Raw genomic sequence first — 24067 nt, 5'->3', positions numbered from 1 at the left:
AGCAAAATAAAATGACGTGCAGAGCACTAAGCAAAGCCATATACAGAATTAGCTGTGTGCCAGGAATTACTTCCCTGCGCTGATAACCACCAGTGAATCGGTTAAGAATTAGGTTACTCTGTTAGGAACTGAGTTAGTCTGATATTTTTTTTTTTTTTCTTCAGGACAAGTGTCAGATCTGACTATGAAAATCCTTTTTCTGATGAGGGTATGGTTGGTTCTGCTTCATTCAGGGCTTTTTCTCCCCTCATTTGTGAGGTTTTTTTATTCTCTGACTCTGAATGATTCCATATCCATGCTATTTAAAAGAGCTTTACTAGATAAAACCTTATTACAGCTGAAAAAAAAGTCACCCAAAGCAGGAATGAACATTACTGACATTTCACCTTTAAGGCCTTTTTTCAGTACTATTTAATTACATCAGGTATTCAATAAGTAAATATATCAACTTTTTGTGTGTCTTGCTGCTAGCCAGACACTAAAATACATGAGTCTTTTGGCTGGAATGTCCAGATTTATGGGGGTACTTACTCCTATGAGTAAGGTCTTGATTGAGTTATGGGCATGAGGAACAGCATGTGAGTTGAATCCAAGAGCGTACTTCTTAGCATTAAAGATGCAACTATAAATGGTTTCAAATAGCATGTCTGTACTACCAGAAGATAAAAAACTTAATTTTAAAGCTTCACATTATTAGGAGCCTTCCAGAGGAGTTAGTAGGTCAGCTCTTGTAGCAAACTGTGTTAGCTGAAACTGAAGAGTCTTTAAGATCGAGGCCTCTTGCAGTAGGTGTCATCCAACATAAGACAGGTTCTTGCTGTCAGATGCTATGCTACCTCATCCTGATCAACACTGGTGTGTACACCTGAAAACACTTTAAAAGATCAGCAGATCGCGTTTATATTGCTGTCACAACCCGCTTTTATTGCTAGGAAATTGCTTTGAGAAAAGGACATTCTTACAAAAATCATAAAGGGTCCAGTTAGTCCATTTTTGTGAATGTTTTCTCCACTTCTGGCCCTACCCTGGCCCCATTCAGGAAACATATCCTGCATCCTCCTGCCATGCATATAAGAGCACACATGAAGAGAGAAGGATTCATCACATTTCTCCTTTACAAAGCTTAATGCAGTTACTGCATCAGATGCAGGAACTGAAACTCGGCTGGGTTTCACATTTGCTGCTCCAGCTTGGTGGCTGGGGAAAGCTTTCGTCATCATTATTCTCTGCTGTTCAAAGCTCCAGAAGTAGAGATGTGATCAATGGACTTGGGCCCTGAGCTTCCACCTTGGAAGTCAAGATCCTCTTGCCTCCTGTTATGACAATAGTAGCATTATGCCCTTTTCTTGTAACAGGAAAAATGATAATCAAAATTTCAAATCTTCCTGCAGTTCTGGTTCCCTCCTACTATTTAGACACATTAGAAGCAATGAAAAAAAGAAACCAAAACAAAAAACCATAGCCCTTCCCCCTCCCAGACTGTTAATTGGCCATTTCATAAATAATAATAGTTATTGGCTGTCAAGCATAATGTGCTTGAGATGGCTCTCGCAGTAGTGTTGAATCCTGATGAGACTTAACCTGAGTTTAAAGAAAATACTGCATTTTAATTATAATACTGATAGGGTTGGGGATGAGGCAGTCTACACAACACTTGCAAAACTGGCATCTGTTGTTTGCTAGCAGGGTTGGACTATCGTGTACATCAGTCAGGATGCAGCAACATTCATTAACTGGGAGGGCAGAAAAGCAGTGTTAAAACTATCTTGATTATTTTCCTAGATTACAGCTAGAAAGTGCTGTCACTGTAATTGGTTCCAGAATTGAGTTAATGTTGCTGTGATTAATTACTGTGAAGTACCTTTGTTGAAAGTTGATTTATTTCAGAGAACAGTAGTAATTTATGTCAGTATTTCTATTTTCATGAATGCTAGTTAGAGAGGGAAGAATCCTGGAATTTTGTCCAACACTGTATTTTTTGTCTCAGTGTGACCAACCATGGTTTTCCCTTGTTTTCTTTATGGATAGTACTGGAAAAATTCCCAGTGTTGAACTTGCTTGTAAGAAAAAGAGCCATGCTCAGTGAGTTGTTAGGAAGCGCTTTGTTAAGGACAGCTTCCTTGTCTGGAAGTACATGTAAAGGAAAAGGAAGAAAATGCCACAAGCTTGCCAGACAATCATTTCTAATTTTACAGCGATGTAGTAATCCTGAGTATCTGTTTTGTCACTGCGATCATTTGACTACACTCAGTAGCAGAAAAATCAAAAAAATCCCAAGTTGAAATCTTAGCTTTTTAATAAATGAGTTTTCCTTCCATGGTCTAGTATCAGCAGTGACCTTTACCAGCCATTTTCACTCTAGTGAGATTTTTCTGGTCTGAACTTGAACTGTTGCCATTTAAGGAAATGCTAACCTGAAAATAAACTCCTTTAAAGTCAAAAGTATCATTTGACTTTGTTCCTCTTTCTGTTTTCACTGCCTATGCAGTTTGTTTACTCAGTGGATTTTTTTTTTTTTTTTCAAGTCTGGGACTTTCCAGTGACGTTTTCTCAGCTGGAAGGAGAGGGGAGTTTCTCACTGCTGAGCAACATTGGGATTTTCCATTTTCCAAAACTCTTCCCACATGCCATTTATAGTTGATGATACGGATCTAGTTTGGTTTTGTTTCCCTCTTTAAAGAGAGATGTGCAACTACAAGCCTTTCATCTCTCCTGCTCCAATGTCATCAGCTTTCTTTTGTCTGCTGAGAGCAACTGGAAAGTTCTAGCAGTGTTCCCCCTCATCCACCATTTTCCACAGCCACCAGCTGTACTGCACTTCCCCTGGCAAAACCTTGTTCTGGACCTCCTCAGTTGTCAGTGTTATTATTTGATCCCACTTACCTTCTGTCTTCAGTTGCATGACTTAGTATATCAGTGTTGTTATACTACCAAGGCACCAACCTTCTTATTTAGCTCAGTTACGTGCTCTTTCAGCTGCCCTTGTTTTTCATTCCTATTCTGCCTCAAATTCAGGATGGTCATCTGCAAGTCTTGGGCAAGGCTAGCTTCCGCTGCTTACCTGACCTATTGTCTTTTGATGTCATCCATTCCTTTATCCTTTAAAATGTCTCAGTAAATTACCTTATGCTTTCTTTTGCTATGACTTCCTTGCTGCTGTCTTCTGCAATGCTCCTTGTGTCCAGAATACCCACCACCAATTGTCTTGTTTTTAAATCAACCCTCAGGAGTAGGCAAGTCAGAAACTACATAGATTGTGGATTTCTACTTGTTATAATAAACAGAAGGCATTACAGAAAAATTAAACATCTGTAGCAGAAGAGAACTAGGTCTTATTATTTGGTTCCGATCTATTTTAACAGTATGACAACAAATGCAAATAAAACAAACTACTTGCAAAATAATACTAGTATAACTGTGCTGTGATGTGTCTGGTAAGAGACAGGAAAATCGGTCAGCTGCTGAGTGATAGGCTTTTGAGGATGGGGTTATAGCATATCAAATACTATGTAACACGGTGAGGTGATGCCTCGTGTATTTATAAAATATGTGCAAGTCCCCAAAGCAAACTATGTTGTTTTTCCTTTTAATCACAGAAAGATGGAATTCTGGTCTCCCTGCCTTCCTTCTGGCATGTACACACTCAGGGCTCTTGCTGACTTTTTGAAGAGCTGTATATATTCATGTGGAAGTTACAAAACTTAGTAGTACGTGTTATATTTATTACTTGCAACAAACCTTGGAAAGGAACAGTGGTAATCTTTGCCAAGGATGGGATTGAATATTAGGAGTACAGGATATGCCGAACCAGTTCCTCGCATTTGTTCACTAAGATTCACATGTACATACTTTAGTGTGGCAAATAAATTCATTTTAAACAAGATTATTCTTCCTTTACTCTCAGTGATGCACAGTCAATGGACAAATGCAAGTCATAACCAAAGGACTAATTCTACATAAGTGTTAAAATGTCTGTTTTAAAACAAAAAAAACCCCATTGGGCTGTACTGAGTTGAATAGCTGTAAAAAGTCAAACTTAAAAGTTGTTAAAATTCAAGTTTTAATAATGGTCAACTAGGCAGTTCTTACTAAGTATGTACAATCTTTTTACTAAGATACCTATCAGCAATGATTGCAAAGACTTCAGTCCAACCAAATGCCAGGGTCTGTTTCTTACAGTTTAACTGAACTGTAAGTAAGTGAGGTAACTGATTTGGACATTCAGCAAAGTAGTAGTCATGGAACATGTTTCCCCCATGTGTTAATATAAACCGGAAAAATTGTGTAATTTGTTGATGACTACTGGAATTTATGTAGCACTGTAGAAATTTTTGGTTGCAGCATTCATGCATCAGCATTTATGGTTGTGAAATCACATCCACATAGTCTTTGACCTTGATGGGCTATGCTTCGAGATAGGGATGAACACTTTGTCTCAGAAATAGTTCAGTTTCACTAACAGACAAAACAAAGACCGGGACAAAACTGTATTTGTTTTTGTACAAACCTCTAAGTGAGACTTTGATTAAAATATCTTGCTGATAGCTGTTTCCATAATACTTTGAAAACAAGTTTCCTGGTTGAACATCGGCAATCAGTTTCTCTTTACACAGTGTACTTTCAGCAGCATGACTTGTCACTGCTGCCTGCTAGATAGCGTATCTTTGACATTATGTATTACGTCTGTAAAAAGGCAGCTGGATGGTGCAAACACAGGGGAGTCATATCAAAAGGTTTCTCTGTTACACTGTTTGATTTATTAGGGTTTTTTTTCTTCTGATCCTTTTTCAGTTCTTCTTAGTTCCCTTGGGGAATGCCACAACTGAGCCCTTTTTTTCTATTCCCAGCTTTCCTTCTGAGTGGATCTTTTTTCTAGGTTGCACTGCTGTTTTAAACTACCTCTAAGAAAGTAAATCAACAAATACACTTTGTGCATACATCATGTTGGCACAGCCAGTGTGCTGATAGGGTGAAATACTTGTATTTTGGAAACCTCTTCAATAGCAGGCGTGGTTGAAGGTGAACTCTCACTGCTGAGGAGTGTTTCTGTGAGTCACTGCAGAAGTGGCATACCCCTGTGGCAGAAAAGGGTCAGAGATCCCACAGGGAGATCTTCAAGCCTGGCTCCAGGTTGCTTCTCTTAGAAGTGAGAAGGAAGAATAAATAGGTCAGGTGGTAAGTTGCCTGTATTGCCATAGATCTTCCAGAGTGGATCTGCAGGGCTGGCAAGTACTCACTGCAGCCACTGTCTCCTTCAGTGACAGAAATTACATTATCTCTGAGGTGATTAGTACTGTCAAAACTGGGTACACATTTATTTATCATGCTTTTGGATGCCATGGTTAATCTAGAAGAAGATAATATTTAACATTAAACAGATGATGAAAGTAATTGAACCATCCTTTGTAGCCCACATCCCATAAAAAAGAGAAAGCAACTGCCAGTTTTTGTACGTGTGGTTTTGCCACCCAAAGGTAAAAAAGCTTCTTTATGGTGACAGTGGGTGTCAGTAGCAGATGGAAAAGAACATAGCTAGATCAGGAACAACAGTGGATGTAACCGTAGTTTGCTGCCTGTGGTTATCCAAGAGCTGTCCTGAGTTTAACTTTGTCTTGGTCTTTCCACATTGGCAATAAAATTCCCACATGATTTTTCAGTTAAAGTATGAGTGAAATGTTTGTTTCTAGATATGGATTAATAATGTCAGTTGTGTACTTTTATTAGTTCAGCTTCACACATTAAGCTCACCCAAATTTCCTTCAGATCCTTGTTAGATCACAAATCTAAGAGAAACTGAGGCCATGTTTTGATATTTGGCGGCAACGCCAGGCACATGTTAAGTCAGCCTGAGCAGCCCCTTTCCTGACCCAGCCCTGCCCACTTGTTCCTGACCATCCACTGCATTTCCCTGTGAGTTTGTCCATACTGCTTATGGAGCCACAAAATGAACCAGAGCGAGAAACTCAACCCAATGGTGCCCAGCAAAGAGGGAGGGGAGGCTTGTTTGCTTTTTGACTGCATTGATTCCCTGCCTTGTTTCACTGCACAGTTGCTCAGCACAAGGGTGGGTTAAACATGAAGAAGAAAGGGTGCGTGAGCCTGATGCTCACAGCCGAGGTAAGGAAAGTGCTCAGGGAGGGCTTGAAGCTGCTGCCACTCAGATCATGTTGACCTACAGCTTACAAAAGTTTGTTGCTTGTGCTAGTAGCTGGGTTGCTCCCAGGAAAGAGGCCCATAGCTAGAAGCAGGGTTGCACTGGAAACTATCATTAAACAATGCCTTAGATTTTAGTTTTGTGCTGTTAGATGTATAAAAACTCTTCTGCGTGGCTGAAACTTCAGCTACCAAGTGAGTAAAGATTACCTAGCAACAGCTCTACCCGTTTCAAAGCTGGTACAAACTGCAGTGTAGAGAAGAATAGAAAATAATGATGTGCATTGTATTTCAGGACAAAATGCCTCGTCTTTTCATTCTACCTGTTCCCTCTGTGGTAATCAAATTTTGCATCTAATATGCAAACAATCAAAACAGGCTTCCTATTTTAAACAAGCATATCCTTGTGTATAACCAGCACTGTGTCCACACTGTTTATACTCATCAGAGACTCTCTTATCTCTGTGTCATCATTCAAAAATTTACATTTAATAAATCATGTTAGTTCTATTCATGGCTCTCTGCTGTTGTGTACCCAATGTTTGCTGGCGTGTTTTTATAATTCTCCATGTTAGAGAACATGTATAGGTAGGGCCTGAGTCACAGTCCACTGAGACTGATAAAAGTCTGTCACTGACGTTTAGAAAGCTTAGGATGTGTCATAGTGGGTCTCTGAAAAAACATCAATTGTAGTAAAAAATACAATACTAAACTCATTTTAGCAGATCTAACTCCCAGTACGTGGAAGGATATGTGGAGATTTTTCTCCCCAAAGGGATTTTTGAAAAGCAGTTTCTGTAGAGCAGAGGTAGATATAGGAATTCACAAAGTGACTTTTCTGAAGTGTTTTCCAGTAACAGCCTACACTGTTTCAGTGCATAAAGATTGTTAGCCAAACCCCAAAACTTCAGACTACTCAGAAATCTAGGAAATTAATTTCAGGCAAGTAGAGAGTCATCTTTGTAACTCCTTCTCTTTCTCAAGGATCTTAATCTTTCTGAGTAACTCCCTAAAAGCCCATCTGAACAAGGACAGTTTCATACCTACACTGGGCGAAGGTTTGAGTACAAGGATAATAGCTTTTTTGGTGTTAATCTTAACCTAGTTACAGCAGGTAAAACCAGCAGTGGAAGGAAGTGGCATGGACTTCAACTGTAGCTGTTTGAACAGCAACAGACCACAGGCACTGTGTTCTCTGAGGCAAGGTCCATTCCATAATGTCTATCGTAAGCTGTCTCTGTGCTATGAAGCCTAAAGTGGTGAGAATGTGAAAAAGAGTATTTCTAGGGAACGAAACATATTTCAAGTGAGAAAAAAAAATATTCCTTTTTCTAAGGAATGCTTGGAAGACATGAATTTACAACCTATATAACATCATTGTCTAAAATGACATTTGCCAACTTACTCTTAAGGTTCCCTAGATCAGCGGTGCTGCAGATGTATATGCTAGGATATTCCTCTTGGTCTCTACTTCCTCTTGCATGAGGCTTTTTCAGGAAAGAGTAGCACGTATTCTTGTAAAGCTTGTTCCACAATGCATACTGACAGAAAGCAAAACTAACCTCTCAAGGGCAATGTTTGAGCATCTGATCTTTTTTAAATATATATTATGTGCATACACATATTTTACCATAATGTAATTTGTATACAATATAAATATATACTCAGATTTTGTTTTTAAAAAGTCTGTGTGGCTGCCAGGCTGATCTCTTTGCTTTACTCCATATTCCTTTCCTTTGCCTTTGGCCAGCTTCTTGGGCTATTTTCAGGACTGCAAACACCTCAAGAGAGAGACTGTGGTCTTCATTTACATTTGTATGGTATGTTACACATATTTCTTATTATAAAGCCATATAAATAAAACCAGGTCTGTATGTATTTTCTCAGGTACTATATTTTAGCTTATACATGTTTTATTCTTCCCAGACTTTATATCCACATATATTACATATCTATAGGCACAACTTACGAAGCAGAAGGTCTGAGAGAGTGCCTATGGGTAATAATCTTTTCTTTGTGTAACTGATCACATGAGAAAAAGATTTTTGGCAGTATAGCAACCCAGAACTTGATCATCATGTACGCAGGTTTGTAGGCTGAAACACTGACCCTCTCTAGGCTATTTCAGGCTGTAGGGGAGGGATAACCCTCTAGCAGCTACTGACTGATCTAGTCTGCCTCCTGCACTAACCAGGACCTCAGTAACTCCATTAACATTTTAACTGCAGCCTCAATTCAGGGCAAGATTTTTACAAAGGTGTCCATGTTCAGGCAGTAGAGAAGCTAGAAAGTGTAGCAACAGAACGCTGTTTTACTTTGTGGAATCCAGTTGCTCCCCAGCCCAGCTCCAAAGACTATGAGTCATGCTTTCCATTTACATAAATTAAATGACTTTCTCATATATTATGTCATACTTTTCCCTACTGCTAGTCATCTTCCATCATGACATTTTAGCTGGTTGATTACTTTATCCATACTCAAAGCACACCTCTACCATATGATTTCATTTTATGCAGTAGACTATATATTCTTAAATGTTACATCTGGGTATTTTCTACAGTGTAGATTTCCACTGAAAACCATCCTTCACAGCTGATGCGAGTAAGGCATCATCTAGGTCAAACTGTGTTAGTCTTCCAGGAATGACAGGCATCTTGCTTATAAGCTTGTTCTCCAGATGCTTATCTCTGTTACATCAAGCATACTATCATTTCAACTGCAGAGGAACAATAGCAAAGCATCGTGTTTTTCAGGCCTGCAAGTCAGTGATTGAAGTCACAGCTGTTGTCCCTCTTCAAGAGCAGCAACCGTCTGGACAGACAGACACCTTCTTCCTGCTACGCAGACACACATCTTTCCAACTCCTTCCCAGATAGGTCTGCTAAGTAAATCACCTGCTAAGTAAATCATCTGCCATGTCTGCACGTCAAAGCTAAGACTATTAACATCCACGATAGTGGTGTGAGATTTACACGTCATCGTTACAGCACACACATGCTTGGTGGTGTAGTTTGATAGCTTACAGTGACTCCTGCAAGCGTGATACCCAATTCAGGAACCTGGATTTAAAGCAGCTCCATCCCAAGCTCACTGTGTGCTCCCTGCCTATACAGAGATTTACTCTACAGGTTGAACTAACACTGTAATACCTTAGAGTCTTGAGTTGAAAGTGTCGTATTCCCAGAATGAAACCCTGAAGGAAAATTTAAGATTTAAAAAAAGACTTGAAAGCAAGCTGCTTATATCGCATCCATTAGTCTGTTAGTTTTATTACTCTTACAGAAAAGAGGGTGTAGCCTATATTCTACTAAATGTCTGGGTTGTCTTCTGTTGGAAATTTTATTAAGAACTGTATCATAATCTTGCACTAGGGTATGACTCCAGGAGTTGATTTTGCTATTTTATGCTGTTTCATTTTTACTTTGGACAGGAAAAGTAACAGTACTTTAGCTTATATAATTTTAAGTCTCTGAGGTCGTGGTGCCCCCTAATGTCTTGAAGACTAAAGACTGGTAATTTTGTTGCTGACTTCCTCTCAAAGTTCTCTATAGGAAGAACACTGTAAATGACATTTTATTTTCTCAAATATCTTGCAGCACTCAAAACTTTGTTTCAACACATAAGGAATAAAATCACTCTCTTTTAAAATCTTTTCATTTTCAAACCTGGAAAAATAATTTGTCTCAGAAGTTAGGTGCTTAATTATTTGTTGACACCAAACAAATAGGCATGAATTAAAAAATGTTGATCTCCTAGCATTTTCTTTTGATCTTAAAAGTCAGTGCACACTCAGCATTTTTAAATGTAGAAGCCTACATATGTATTTGTTGCAGATGAAAGTATCTCACAAAGTTATGATTTAATAACAATTTAAGATTTAGTTGGGCTGTGAGGTAGATCAAAGGTTAAATTTTAGGAGCACTTAGTGGTTCATTGATTTGAAGATTAACAAAGTGATTCAGTAAAATATAGTTAGTTAAAATAGTGACAAGTACAGATTAAAGAATGACAAGAATCACACTAACTACAGGGTATTATAAATCAATGTATATGTATATGTATATATGTAAATACTCAAAACACACACACACACAGAGTGAGAATATTTGGATATCCAGTGAAATGTATAGACATCCACACTCATAAAGGCAATTGTGCATATTTAAGCACATAGACAAGTAAAGAGGTGGATGGAAGATGCTAGCCTGTAGTTAAAATTTTCCTCTTCTTGAATTTGGACCAAATACTCACAATGCATCAGTATTTTTCAATGGGCAATAATTGAGAGTCAGGAAGAAGTCTGACTTTACCCTGGCCTTCCATCAGCTTTGTGGGCAAACGATCTTCAAACTTCAAGAAGTCTGAGCCTGAGAGGCATCCCTGCTCAGGGAAGGTGCTGGTCACAGCCCACTGCAACCCAGGAGGGCTCAAAGGGTCTCACTTAGGGTCACGATTTATAGGGTCTGAGATAATTGATTTTTGTCAGGTACTTTTCCATTTCAGCCCAACTTGGATGACGGAATATTTTGGTACTTTCTACCAGTTGCGCAGGCCCAGAACTTGCTAGAACTTGGAGTTCTGCTATCACCCCCTTTGGTCCAAGACCAAGTACAGAGGTACTAGGCTGTCAGGAAGAAGTGATGGTTCTTATTGTTCTTTAAATGGTAGGAGAGGGGGGCAGAGACCCGGTGGGCTAAGGGAATGCCTTAATGCTCTGGTCCCCCACCTTTGTCATTGTTCTCAAATGGCAGGAGAGGAGGGGGGCAGGAACCAAGTGGGCTAAGGGGGCACCTTAAGGATCTGGTCTACTGTGTTTCCCAAGCCACTTCAGTTGACATGTGGTCTGTTTCCAAGCAACAGGGGAGGTAGGAATCAGGAGCATTAAGGGAGTGCTTTTATGCTCTGGTTCCCTACCTTTCCCTATTCATCTTGAGTTTGTATGTGACCCAAGACAGGGAAAATTGCACTAAACACCAAGCGGCCTAATAAAGGGGGTGTTGCACAGTTTTATAGAGCTTAACCATAAGCAACCATAATTTTAACTTTCACTTAAATTTAAAACTGTTTTCATTGTACTGTTTTTTAGTTTGGTGTTTGGGTTTTTTTTTTTTGTTCTGATACTATTAGAATCTAAGTACTATCGGCACAAAATACAACTACAGTAACAAAGAAGTTAAAATATTTATTCAGATTTAGACAGGATTCACCCCTCCTCACAAAAGCTTCATGCATGCTGAAAGTCAATCAGTCATAAAGGAACATTGTACTAGTCATCCATTTTGTCATAAGTCAGTTTGTCATGAACATTAAAACCAATAAGCAAGGAATGTATTAATTGAATCAGTAAATAAAAAATAAATATATATTTTGCTATGTTCCATATATGATAACTTACAAGTTTATGGCATCAAGTTTCTTTCCAGGTGAACACCTGTAACATGAAGTGGAAAAATAATACTATATGAATCATGTTTGCATACAGTTAGCTTCTTTCACAATTACTTTCACTTAAATAAATCCTGCTGCAGTCTCAGTTTAGCAAATAATCTGTTTGATCTTTGGGTTTTTTTAAGAAAATGTATTTACTAGATAAAGTTTCATAGAACATCCTGAGGGATGTTTTTATTTTCTTATTACAGTCATTATTACTTTATGAACACATGGTAATAGTGCTATACTGATACAGAACAGTAATAGGGTTGTTGACCTACATCAATACAGAAGAGGGCAACACCATGTGTTCTTCCTTCAGGCAACATACCTAATTTATCCTCTTTGTGTAGAACAAGTAAATTATCTAGCTACTTACAATATTAATATATGACATGAAAAGTGTAAGATTATTCATCAGCAACAATTTGGGTAAATGTTCAGTTTGTAATTAGGAAAAAGAGTTAAAGTGTGCATGGAGGGTTGGGTGTGGGGTTTTTTTTTATGGTTTTAACTCAAGGGAGAACACAAATGCAGCTTGCCACTACCTGGAAACAATGTGGCTGAGCTGAAACCAAAGAAGTCAACATACCCATGGCACTGACGATGAACCACATCCTGGGAAAATGACTTCTTGATTGTAGTGTCTGCTCTGCCAGGAAGAGGATTTAAATTGGTGAGTAGAAACTTGAGTAAGGATACAGGCATCTGAATGCCTCTAGGTGAAAGTGAATCGACGTACAGAATAGAGGGAATGTTATATCACAGACTATTAAAACACTTGCAGTTGCATTCTCAAAGCAATCCTTGAAACAACCACTACGGACACCTACGTGCACAGCTATATCGGCTTTTGCGAGTCACAGGAAGACTCGAGGAACTCGGTGCCCTCTGCTGGCACATCAAGAAAAAAATCATCTTAACTATTAAGGTCACAAAGTCAACAAGGAAAATACGTCCGTTCACTAAGGCTGTTTGATGTCACACGCAAACATCATCCTATGTCTGCCTAAATTTTTTCAGAGCGTCTAACATGGCAAAGCCCAGCATAAACTATACATGCAGAACATGTAACTGCTGTTAAAACTGTTGTTGTTAAAACTGTTAGAAGCTGTAAATAACCAAGTTCTCCAGACCAGAAGGACACCTCACCAAGGCAGCACTAGAGCAAGTTAAGAGTAAACAGAGTCACTTGAAATCTGTCTTGTATCTGTGGGAGTCAATGCAGCAACATGTTCTCAAACATGGCAATACTCTACTACTCTGCTGGAGAATACTGGTCTTTTGGGTGATTGGATTTTCCCCCATGTAAAATTCACTAAGGAATACACTGAACAATGATGACAGCAACAGGGATTTTTCCCTGCTTCTATATTCCCTGTCCTATATTCCACCTCCTAATGACATATTTATAGCATATTCACTCTTAAAATCTAGATGAAAACCACCATTCCCATGTCACTATCAACTGATCAACAGAACACCACTCATCTTGCTCAATAGCAGCCGTGACACTGTTTTGTTGGGAAAAAAAAAGGAACAAACCGCTTCCTCCTTTCTTATTCAACAGCTGACTTCAAACTGTCATCATTTTTGGTACCTGATGTGGAGCAAGGTGGTATGTAGCAAACAGACCTAAGTGTTACAACTCAGGAAAAGCCCTCCAATATGGTGAAGGTGCTGTGCTGAATGGCTACATTATGCTGGTTTGCCAGAGGGACTTCCTCAACCCTGCTCAGCCAACTCCAGAACCACCAAAAGCCTAAAGTATGGACGATGGCTGGCTAAGCTCATTTTGGCTGTATGCTTCATTTTAACTCCCTGCCTTGTATTTAAAATTTCAAATATTTTATTTGCCTTGTGCATTGCTAAATAAAAACAGATGTACATATCCTCCCAGTTTAACTATACAGCTTTACATGGTATTTTTGCTCTGTAGCTAAGTTTGTTTTAAAAGCGTATCAGAATCTTAAAGCCAGATGACAAGAACAGGCATTATTGCTCATTCATGATATATTTTTGTACTATTCTTCACATCTGCAAATGGTTTCGTTCCTAATTTTGCCATACTGCTGCCATCACTGTACATTGCTCCTAATTTACTGAAATCAGAAACTGAGCATCTTGCAGTTCTTTGCTTCTTGCTCTTTCTGAACACTCCTTGCACTCGTTTCACTTTCTTTTCTGGATGGTCTTCGGCACCACCTGGTGTCTGACTGTTGCTTGTTTGTTCTGTAAAGGGAAAATCAGCACCTTATTTCAAATATCATAGAGTAATGTTTTAATGGAAGTATATTTAACAGTTACAGAAAATAATATAAATAGTTTTTCGCTGTAGAAAGTGTGCTGGTTTTGGCTGGAATAGAGTTAATTTTCTTCATAGTAGCTAGTATGGGGCTAGGTTTAGGTTTTCGATTTGAGCTGGAACCAGTGTTGATAACACAGGGATGTTTTCCTTACTGCTGAGCAGTGCTTACACAGAGTCAAAGCCGCCTCTGCCTCTCACCCCACCCCACCAGTGAGTGGGCTGGGGGTGCACAAGAAGTTGGGAGGGGACACAGCTGGGACAGCTGACCCCAGCTGACCCAAGGGATATCCCAGACCACATGGCATCATGCTCAGCATAGAAAGCTGGGGGAAGGAGAAGGAAGGGGGGACATTTGGAGTGATGGCGCTTTTCTTCCCAAGTAACCATTGTGAGTGATGGAGCCCTGCTTTCCTGGAGATGGTTGAACACCTGCCTGCCAATGGGAAGTACTGAACGAGGTCCTTATTTTTCCTTATCTTTATCTCAACCCATGTGTTTTCTCACTTTTACCCTTCTGAGTTTCTCCACCCTCCTTCTGCAGGGGGGAGCAAGCAAGTGGCTGTGTGGGGCTTAGCTGCCTACAGGAGTTAAACTACACCACCACTTTATATATTCCTTTCACGTAGGCACACTGCCACGCTACAATTCTTCAACTGAATCCACATAAGTAGACTGCTTTAAGCCCATGGAGAATTTTCACTGGGATTCTGTATAGAAACACAGTTTTTGTTATGTGAAGCTATCTGCAAGCCTAATCTTTCTGGCCATGCCTTTTTAAAAAGAAAGAGAAGGCCCAGTACAGAGCTATCTCTGCTACATTAGCAAACTTACTACATGCAGACTAGGATGGTTGCTCTATTAGCTGGAGCGGGGATCCCTCCACCCCCACCTCCAGTCCCAGCTATAAGGGAACATCCAGGGAAAACTAAAAGCAGGGCAAGCATGTCCATCCAAGCCTCCAGCTATTTTCAGCTCAGGATGTTTCCGGAGCCTGATGTAGTTTGCTACTTACCTACAATTACTTTCGCTTTCAAGTACCTGCCCAGTCTTCCCTAAAGCCCATGTACACTCTTCACGTGTGCAACCCTTTGCCAACAAGTCCCGCAGCTCCAGTTCCTATCACACAAACGATCCCTCCAGTTACTTCCAACCGAGCTCCTGCGAGTTTATTATCACAGGCCCCACAGCCCGCCCTCGGGGGAGCCCCTGGCAGCTTGTGACTACCTCTCTTCCCTGGCTACCTCCTTTCCAGACAGAGGAGCCCCACTTTAACCTGCCCCCTTCCTCACTTTTCACTGGGAAGCTTTTCCCACCCCAACGTGCCTTTTGCAGAGACGAGGGAAACAAAGCTCGGCCGACACCTCGGGCTTGTGTAGCTGCACAGCCCGGCACCGGCACGGCGCACCGCTCCGTTTTGCTCTCCCTGACTTTCCCGCTGCCCCTCAACGAGTGACGGGTCCCGCGGCCCGAGACTGGCCACGAGGCCCTTTCCTCACCCCCGCCCAAGGGCCCCGGCGCGGCCGCGCGCCGCCAGCGGCCCTCCCCGCCGCTGCCAAGGGCCGCGGGGCCGGGCAGCCCCCGGCCAACCCCCCCCCGCCCCCGGCGCAGCGAGCTGCGGGCCCGACCCGGAAGCGGAAGCGGCCGCCGCGGTGCACTGTGGGCCAGCGGCGGCTGAGGCGGAGCTGGGTCTGAATGAAGGCGCCGCGGGCCAGGGGCCGCCGGCGCCGCTGAGCGCCCCGGGGCCGCGCCCGCCCCGCACCCCCTCCCTCCTCCCCTCTCCCCCGCGGGCGGGCAGCGGCGGCGGCCGCCTGGGCCCCGCCATGTCCTACAACAAGATCCCGCCGCGCTGGCTCCACTGCCCCAGGAGGGGGCAGCCCGTGGCAGGTGAGCGCCCGGCCCGGCCCGGCCCGCCCTGGGGCGACTGTGTGGCGGCAATGGGGATGGTCCCCTCTGCTGCGCTCTTCTGCCCGCCGGTGCCGGCCCCTCACCCCCCGCGCCTTCTCAGCGCTGTGGGGCGGGCGGGCGCCTCCGTGGGGCCGCCGCGGCCCCTCGGCCTCCGGCCCGGTGGGGGCTCTTTGTCCCGGGGCCGCGGCTGGGCTGGTGCGGGGGCGCCGGGCGGCCGTTCCCCCCCAGCTCCCTCGGCCGGTGTTTGTCCCGGAGCTGATTTCCCGTAGGGCGGTTGTTTTCCCAAAAGCCCGGCCCGCAGCAGGGCTTTGCCTTTAGTGTGGGGGCTCGCCCTCCCTTCCGCTAGTGCAGCCCCTGAAACCGGTTCGACCCGGCTCCCTTGCAGAGGTACAGGCGGGGTCCATGGGAGCCTTCATGCTGGGTTTTTGCTTCGCACTCGTTAAGTTTAGGACTAAAACTTTTCCCGTCCGTCACGTCTGATGAGGGCGACGGCAGCTGGACGTGCAGAAGCTGCCGTACTGGAGCTTACCTCAGCCCTGACAAGTCCTCTGTGCAGCCTCTGCCTTGTGTGTTTTTTTTCCCTGAAGACTCTGATGCTTATCAGTGTTGATCTGTTTCTGGCCCGACTGACAGTGGCCTGTCAGTCACTGGTGTGTTCCTAAGCTGTTCATCTGAAGGATGAGTTTAAATGTACTCCGAACTTTAATGTGTATTTCAGATTTTGTCAGTGATTGCCGTCATCTTGGATGTTCTTACCCATAACATGCTGTCTCGATTGTTGCTAGGTATCTTGTCTTGCTGGCATCTAGTGGCAGTGAATTAGGTATCATGTAAACACACATTTTTTGATGGTGAGTTAACTACCATACTGACTTCAGATGAATGTTTCCCATCCTGCCTGGTATGAGATAGAGTAAACAATCTTTGCTCTTTCCAGTTTTCTCAAGTTCTTCTTTCCTTTGTAAGGTAAGCAATTCCAACCCCCAGGTTTTTTTCCACAATATTTTCTAGTTTTCACTCCTTTCATCTTCCTATCTGTGATAATTTAAAGGTGTTTTTCAAAACAGCACTTGCTACTCAGCGTTCTAGATGGCACTGTGCCATGGTTTGCTTTATAGTTACAACTCCTGCATTTTCTATCCCATGTTTCCACATCATATATTTTTTTGATGACAGTTGGTTGTGGAACTGAAGACACTGATGACTGTTTTAGAGGTTTATTTAGAACCTAGTGAAATATTTTAATAGGCTTAATCATCCCATCAATATCCATTATTTGGCATTTAGCAGTATTTAATTTCAGTTCATTTTGTGGATTACTGGTTCCTCTCAGGTTCCTTATATTTCTCTGAACTTGACTCAGTTAAATAACAGCATTGTCATACTGCTCATCTCCATCATCTCTTTTTCCTGATTGCTGGCAAATACTTTGTTTCTAATAAGAGATTTGATAACCTAACTTGTTAGGCTTTGACCACGACAAAAATAGACTAATGACTCCTTATTCATTGTTTTTCTTCTCAGCAAGTTCTTGATCTCTGGAAGTTGTTGCTTTTGTTTGTTTGTCTGTCTTTTAAGCCATGGCTTTCTCAAAAATAGCAACATAGAATAAGCAAGAATGCAGGTCATCAGCATGTCATCTGCTGTGCCATCATTGCTTGTGTGTTTGTTTATTCAGTAACTGCAAGGTAGTTCTTTTCCATTCAGTGTGATCATGGCAAGAAGTTACTGCATTAAAAAAAAAGTTCATTTCTTTGGCTGCTTTATCTTAATGTATTCTTATATTAGTTCACCTGATTTACAGTTTTTTACTGTGTACAACTTACCAAAAGTCATAGTACATCATCAGTTGTCTCCTTTTTTTACTGTTTTATATTCAAAGACATCTAACAATTTTATTGAGAGCTAATTTTTAGAGTTTATTGATGTTGGTACTGTCTCCCAGATGTGTTCTATTCTAGTTCTAATTAGCATTTCTATCAAATTTCTAAACATCTGTACATGATGTTATTCACATCTGATAGTGTGATAGCAATAACGTGGCTGAGGAAGGTTTGTCTAACTTCTGTGGAAGTGTTTGGTCGTGACCCTCTCATCTTATGGTTGTGGCATCTAGAATTTCTAACTGACCTTAAATACAATGAGGCTAATACTAATGAGGCCTGGAGCTCATCTGTTGGTGAGATTGGGTTCATTCAGGTTAACAGGACCCTTCATTCTGAACAAGGTGAATTGATCAGCGTCTCCCATTTTTTTCTAGTTCTTTAAATATTGATGTTTTTCTGCTACTTGCTGGCTTTATGGTACAGCAGTTCTTCAGAATGGCACATTTTCATGCTTTCTGCATTGTGGTAGCACCTCAGTCACGTACATGATGAAAAGAGCTTTCTCTGACCTCTTAGATCTGAAGTGATCAGGTTGCTTCAGCCTTACTGCCTTGGCATTGCCATCTCTGTGGGTACCTACTTTTTAAAACCACCAAAACCCCACTCTGTTTTGCCATGGAAAGTGCTAGCAAGATATTGAAGAAAAGACATGAGAAGTGGTCTCAACAATGTCTTTCAGTTTCCTTCTATTGATTCATGTTGGTTAATCCTGTTCTAGACATACATGCAGCGTGTTGAACAGTGAGATATTAAAACATGCGTATGGCGTATGGTTATAGAGATAGCACCTTAAATAGAAGAGTAATGCCTCTAGTTCAGGAAGTTGCTGAGCTGTAGCTTGTTGTAGTTGGGGAGAATAATCTGATGATGGATTGTCATTGTCATCATTTTACACTCTTTCCTAGGCATCTGTTATTGACCCATTTTGGTAATAAGATACTAGGTGAAATGGATGCTTTTGACCCAGCATAGTTGTGCTTGAAACAGAAGACTGTTACTTTTTAGGATGATATTGTTGTTTGCTTGTTGTTTTTTTAAATTGCAGATTTTACTATTTTATTTTATTCAAATTTCTCTTTCTTGACCTTGGTCACTTTACACAGTCTAGCCTTCCTAATCAGTACTCAATCTAAACATACCATGGTCATACATAATTAGTGGCTACTGTCACATATTGGGTTGATAGCTTCATGTCACAGAAAATTAGACTAAATTAAGGGAGCTTTTTCACTGACATGCTCTAGAATTCAGATTTTAAGATTAAAATGTGCCAAAATTAGAGCATGTATATGTGGGAAATGTGACATCTTACATTTTTCACTTTGATGTCTCTCAGATTTATCCACTTGATGTCTATGTTCTGACATACTGGGCTCTTAGTTTTAGAATTTTTACCTATTTTTCAACCTAAAGAAATACCATCTGTTATACAGGTAACTAGTTTGGAAAATGGTTTTTAATATCCACTTCCCAAGACTATTTGACAAATTTGAACTTAATTGTGGAAGTAAGTAATCATCAAGTGTCAAGGTTCCAGTAACATTCTGAAGTTAATTTGAAAATTTCATTGAGGAGTTAACAATTATTATTCTAAATTAGTTGAGATACACTAATGACTTGGGATGCTTTGATATCCATGCAAAATATCACCTTGTTACTGTTAGATCACCTAGTTCAACATGAAGAATTGATTATTTATCTTCAAAGGCATATGCATGGAGGCTTAAGCTGAGTTGTAATCAGTTTTTACTACATCATTTCTTTAGCATAAGATGTAGGGCATAACTGTAGCAGAGATTGTAGCTACTGCCTCATTTATTACTCATCCATATTACTCAAAAAGGTTAGAAATCTTTCTTAGAATTAAAGCTTAGCTTTTCTGCCTGAGAGGGGCTTATATGCAGATGGGGAAGGAGGATTTTAAAGCTTCTGTACAAAGATCAAATAGCAAATTTGTCAGGTAGGGGAATTTGGTTTTCTGTTATAAGAGGAACACAATATGAGATTGTATTCAAGATCTTGAATACATGTGTAGCAGTCGCAGTTCAGAAAAAAACAAGAATGTAAACTAGGAGAATAGTGCTTACTGCATAGGAATAATGTGAAATTACATTGCAGAGAAATGTATTTTATTAAAAAAAAACAAACCAGAAAGACAAAGGAAAAAACAAAAAAATCAGAGCCATTGTTTTCATTATCTGATTACAAAATTTCCCTAAATTGGAACGAAATTACTGCTCTCTTCTAGCTTTGGCAGGCAGCTTGTTTGGTGCCATATAAACTGTTTCTCAATGACACTGCCAAACTGGAATTTGTAGAAGTTGGGCACTTATATACTTCCAAAGATCTGGGTTTGATCTTTGGAAGTGATAGTAAATGTCCTCTATTAAAATACTCATCCCTTCCACACCTGTGTAAAGGTGTCAAATGCTGCAGGAGATGCTGACTTGAGTATTTTGTTTGTCTTTTCCTGATGATTAACAGGAATGTATTATGGTTGCTCAGAAGGAAATCCAGAGTGAAAATCAGACACCAGATCAAGGTCCGCTATTAAGAAGAGAATGAACATGTTCATTCTCTGTTCTAGAAGATGGAGAACAGGAGAGTCTTCAGTGCGATTGCACAGTCTCTTGATCACGTGCTACAGGAAACCGTCTTAACCTCCAGGCACTGTTTTCCAACTCTATCCTCTTTTCCCAGCATCTCATAAAGGAATAAAGGATTGTAGTTTTCTTATGGATCCATTGACTCTTTTGTCAGTGCAGCGTCTTTTCTTAGTTGAATTCCTTGGCTAAAAAAAGTTTAGTTACATTCTTCATGTTCTGTAATGGGTGAGTGGATGTATTAGGATGGCTTTGGCAAGCAGTAAAGATAAAAAAACCTTGAAGCATGTTGGTGTTTTGCAAAACCTATGGTGATGATAGATTTTTGCATTAAGGTCATCCAAAATTAGGATTTGCATAATCAGTCTGTACAGAGGAAGATTACAAGTTAATGTGGAAGGGTTAATAGTGAGTGAGACGGGCTGAATGATAGTGTTGAAGGTGACAAGGAGCACAAAGATGCAAGGAAATTAAAGTAGATAGATCAAGAAATGAGGAAATGGAAGGGAGGTAGCCAACCCACCAGGGAGGAGGGTGTAGGACTGGTGGAATGAAAAGGCAAAGGGAAGTAAAGTGAAGTTAGGAGTTTTTCTAACAGTCAAATAAGTTGAAGTGACTATAACTTTATTACCATTTAATATGTATAATGACTATTTGACTGAATAACTTTCCTTTTAGCTGTGAAGTTTGGAATGGTCTCAGAGAAGTGTAACAGTTAAGGGTGTTTCTCACATTGCTGATTAACATCAAACCTGAGCTAAGGAGTTGCATAAAGCTTCTCAGTTTCTGTAACTGTCTTCTGTGGTTTATAATATCTCTTTCCTAGAAGTTAAATGCTTATTTGAGACTACATAAGATGTTTTGATAGAATTTAAGGCTACAAAAAACTCCACGAACTTCAATTTATTTTATAGAGAAACCTCTCAGCAGCATTCATTTGTAATGTAAAAATGATACGCATTTTTCTATTAGTGAGCTTCTTTCTCAAAACTTGATTTCTAGCTGAATACAATGGGCATTTTAGTGTCTTTTCATTCCATGTGGTTTTGTTTTGCTGAAAACAAGAGTATTTTTTTTTCTTATTATGAGGAAATGTTCTGTCTTGATGAGAAAGCAGTATTTTCATAATTTAAAAGAATTTTGTAGGATTAGTGCTGGGTGTGGTGATTCATTTGAGGATCTGAAACTGGACATTAAATACAGAGTTAAGACTAGTGGATGGTGACTGTTACTCTACATTACACAGCTGAACAGATGCGTCAGATGGTTTAAGGAATAGTATAGAAAGTTATATTTTTCCTTTCCAGTTTTATTAAAAAAAAAAAAGGAGGACAGTTCTGGGGCAATTTGTGTTTTCTTGGGGAAGGTTTATTTGATCAATCTTGGGATTGAATTGATTTAAATATTTTCATAGCTATTTAGAAATGCTGAAGTTCTCCCAGTTTTACTCCCTGCCTGTATCATTAACCTCGGTTTGCCTGAGCAGATATGCCAGGTCTCTTTCTTACTATCCGTTTGCATTCATTTTCCACAATTAACTGCAATGCAGGGTCCCAGGTGCACGCGGGAGGAGGTGTGCTGCTTCCCAGGCAGACATGGTGGCAGTGACCTGGGCTTGTAAGTTCTTGTCTCTTTGGAACCACAGGAAGAGCTGTTGGGTCAGTATGTGCTGCTCAAATACCTGTTCCTGCTGCGCTTGGAGGGAAGGGCATGCCTGTAGCTTGCTGGAGCTCAGAAAGAAAAAGCTAGAGATCTCTAATGAAATTATTTCAGATACTTTGTGGTGGATGAAAACTAAATATTTAAAAAAATTGGGTTTCTAGGGAGTGAGGGATGTAGTCCACTAAGTACTAATTCCGGTCAGGTTTTCGTTGTGGTTTTGTAACTTCCCCCATGTCTGAACCACACGTAGGTGCTGTGTTTGGGTGGGAAGTGTTGAACACTGCCGCAGAACTCTTCCAACAGCCTTAAGGAGCATGTTAGAAAGATCTGTAGTGCATAGATGCTCTGGACCAAATGCATTCTTTTTTCAGTGATCGTTACCGTGTTTTCCATTTGCAGGTAATCAAAGCTGATGTTTACATGGTTGGGTAACAAATTGTAATTTAAGATGCTATTTTCATGTTTTTAACTGTAACAAGTTTAAATTTTCCCTATTCTGTTGAGTGCTGTAGCTCCGCAGCTTAAATCACACTAAAAGCTAGCTAAAAATGTTAAATTACTTTGTTTTAGATGAGCTGACCTGTATTTCCTTTAAAATTCTAAACGTACTTGTGAATTCTGAGCACTCATAACTAAAAAATATTCCAGTTCAGTTGTTATTGATACTTTTCCTGTGATTATTTTTCATTGAAGGTGAATCTCTAAGTCTGCTCAGCATGTTGCTTTGAAATTGCTAAGTTGTAAGTGTACATATACATGAGTATACTTGAAGTACTGCAAAATTTGATTATCTTTCATAGGGAAGTTTTTACCTTTGAAGACAATGTTAGGACCAAGATATGATGAACAAGTTGCTGAAGAAAATCGTTTTCACCCGAGTATGTTATCCAACTACTTAAAGAGTCTGAAGGTAAAGTTAAATTTTCTAGTAATTGAAACATTACTTTAATTATTAACATTTATTCAAATGTTGCTTTTAAGCTTTAAGAAAAAAGCGGCTGATGGCTGCCTTTGGGACATCTGTACAGAAATATTTTTTTGTTTGTTTACATTTTCAGGTTTTCTCTGCAACTCCTAGATTTCCAAATATACTTTCTTATAGGCAGGAATTGCACAAAATCCTCCAGCTGATTCACTGTATTAGCAGCAAGAATCTCACTCTTTTCTGTTATTACTGTTGCGTCTTGGAGAGATGTCATTCTCAAAATTCAGATAGTCTGAGTCTGTAGTTTTACAAAGGACTCTTGTGTACGGATATGTTAAGTTGCAATTTTGCTTATAGGAGTGAAAGCATTTAAAAGCTTCTTTAGTTTCAAGGCATACTTTCCTTCTTTTGATGCATAGAATGTTTTATGGTATCTAACCAGTCATACCCAAGTATAAAGGAAAACTCTGGATTTTATCCAGTAACTTCTCAGTGAAAAATGCATAAATAGAAAAAAAATTTTAGGAGCATGAACTGGGACCCAGGAAGGTGGATGGATGCTTTTATCATTGGGTTACAGAGTTGTGCTTCTGGCTTATTTCTTCAATCTCTGTTTTGCCAATTTCTGTCTGTCTGCTTCAAGTTGCATGTTGTTCTGCACCATAGCACAACTTTGACAATAAAGGTGGGGAACATGACAAGTGTTGTGCCCAGTCCAGTGCATCTGGAGATATGGGAAATGGGATTTTGAACCTCCCAGGCAAAGAAAGGCCCACAACCTGATTCTTTTAATCAGTGTTAAACTGTTATATAGAAGGTTAGCACCAATTTTTTTTGATTGTGTGTTTTATAAAACTAGTCATGCTAGTGACATTTTTTCTGTGTTTTTTTTTTCTGTTGATCTAAGTTAAATTAATTCTGAACTTAACAATATCAGAGCTCAAACATCGAAGAATCAGCTAACTAAAATATGGGAATCTTCATTTTATGAATCTTACTTAGGCTTAGGTATGAAGTAGATGATGACTTATTCAGTGTAGCAGTTAGAGAAGTACCTGTGGGCTAATGTGATAAGATACTATCAGTGAAGCACGTGAGCCTGTTCTTAGGTGTTTGAACTGATAGGATTTTTTTCTTGTTTGAATTCTTGGATCTATGCATCTAAATTCTACTTGAGTTCTTTTTTTATGCATTA

General features: G+C 40.2%; 1 protein-coding gene and 1 long non-coding RNA gene across 3 annotated transcripts in view; one reads left to right on the top strand and one right to left on the bottom strand.

Moving 5' to 3' along the window:
• Positions 1-8861: 8861 nt before the first annotated feature.
• Positions 8862-15378, bottom strand: LOC141940703 (uncharacterized). 2 transcript variants are annotated; one of them, XR_012628085.1, is made up of 5 exons: positions 15215-15378; positions 14904-15007; positions 12176-13815; positions 11549-11584; positions 8862-9346 (listed from the first exon to the last, which is right to left on the bottom strand). It is a non-coding gene; the product is annotated as an uncharacterized LOC141940703 (long non-coding RNA). The 2 variants fall into 2 exon arrangements; XR_012628084.1 differs by having other exon boundaries at positions 14904-15378.
• Positions 15379-15578: 200 nt separating this feature from the next.
• RNGTT (RNA guanylyltransferase and 5'-phosphatase) overlaps positions 15579-24067 on the top strand; it is a 195492-nt gene continuing 187003 nt past the window's right edge. Inside the window, exons 1-2 of the mRNA XM_074862047.1 lie at positions 15579-15775; positions 22748-22857. Coding sequence (XP_074718148.1) covers positions 15712-15775; positions 22748-22857 — 174 coding nt within the window. The 5' untranslated portion in view covers positions 15579-15711. The remainder of the gene's footprint in view (positions 15776-22747; positions 22858-24067) is intronic.

This window comes from Strix uralensis, chromosome 3 (genome assembly GCF_047716275.1).
Source record: "Strix uralensis isolate ZFMK-TIS-50842 chromosome 3, bStrUra1, whole genome shotgun sequence".
In the NCBI taxonomy this organism is placed as follows: Eukaryota; Metazoa; Chordata; class Aves; order Strigiformes; family Strigidae; genus Strix; species Strix uralensis.
Note: the sequence above shows the minus strand (reverse complement) of the source record. Positions and strands in the feature narration are given on the sequence as shown.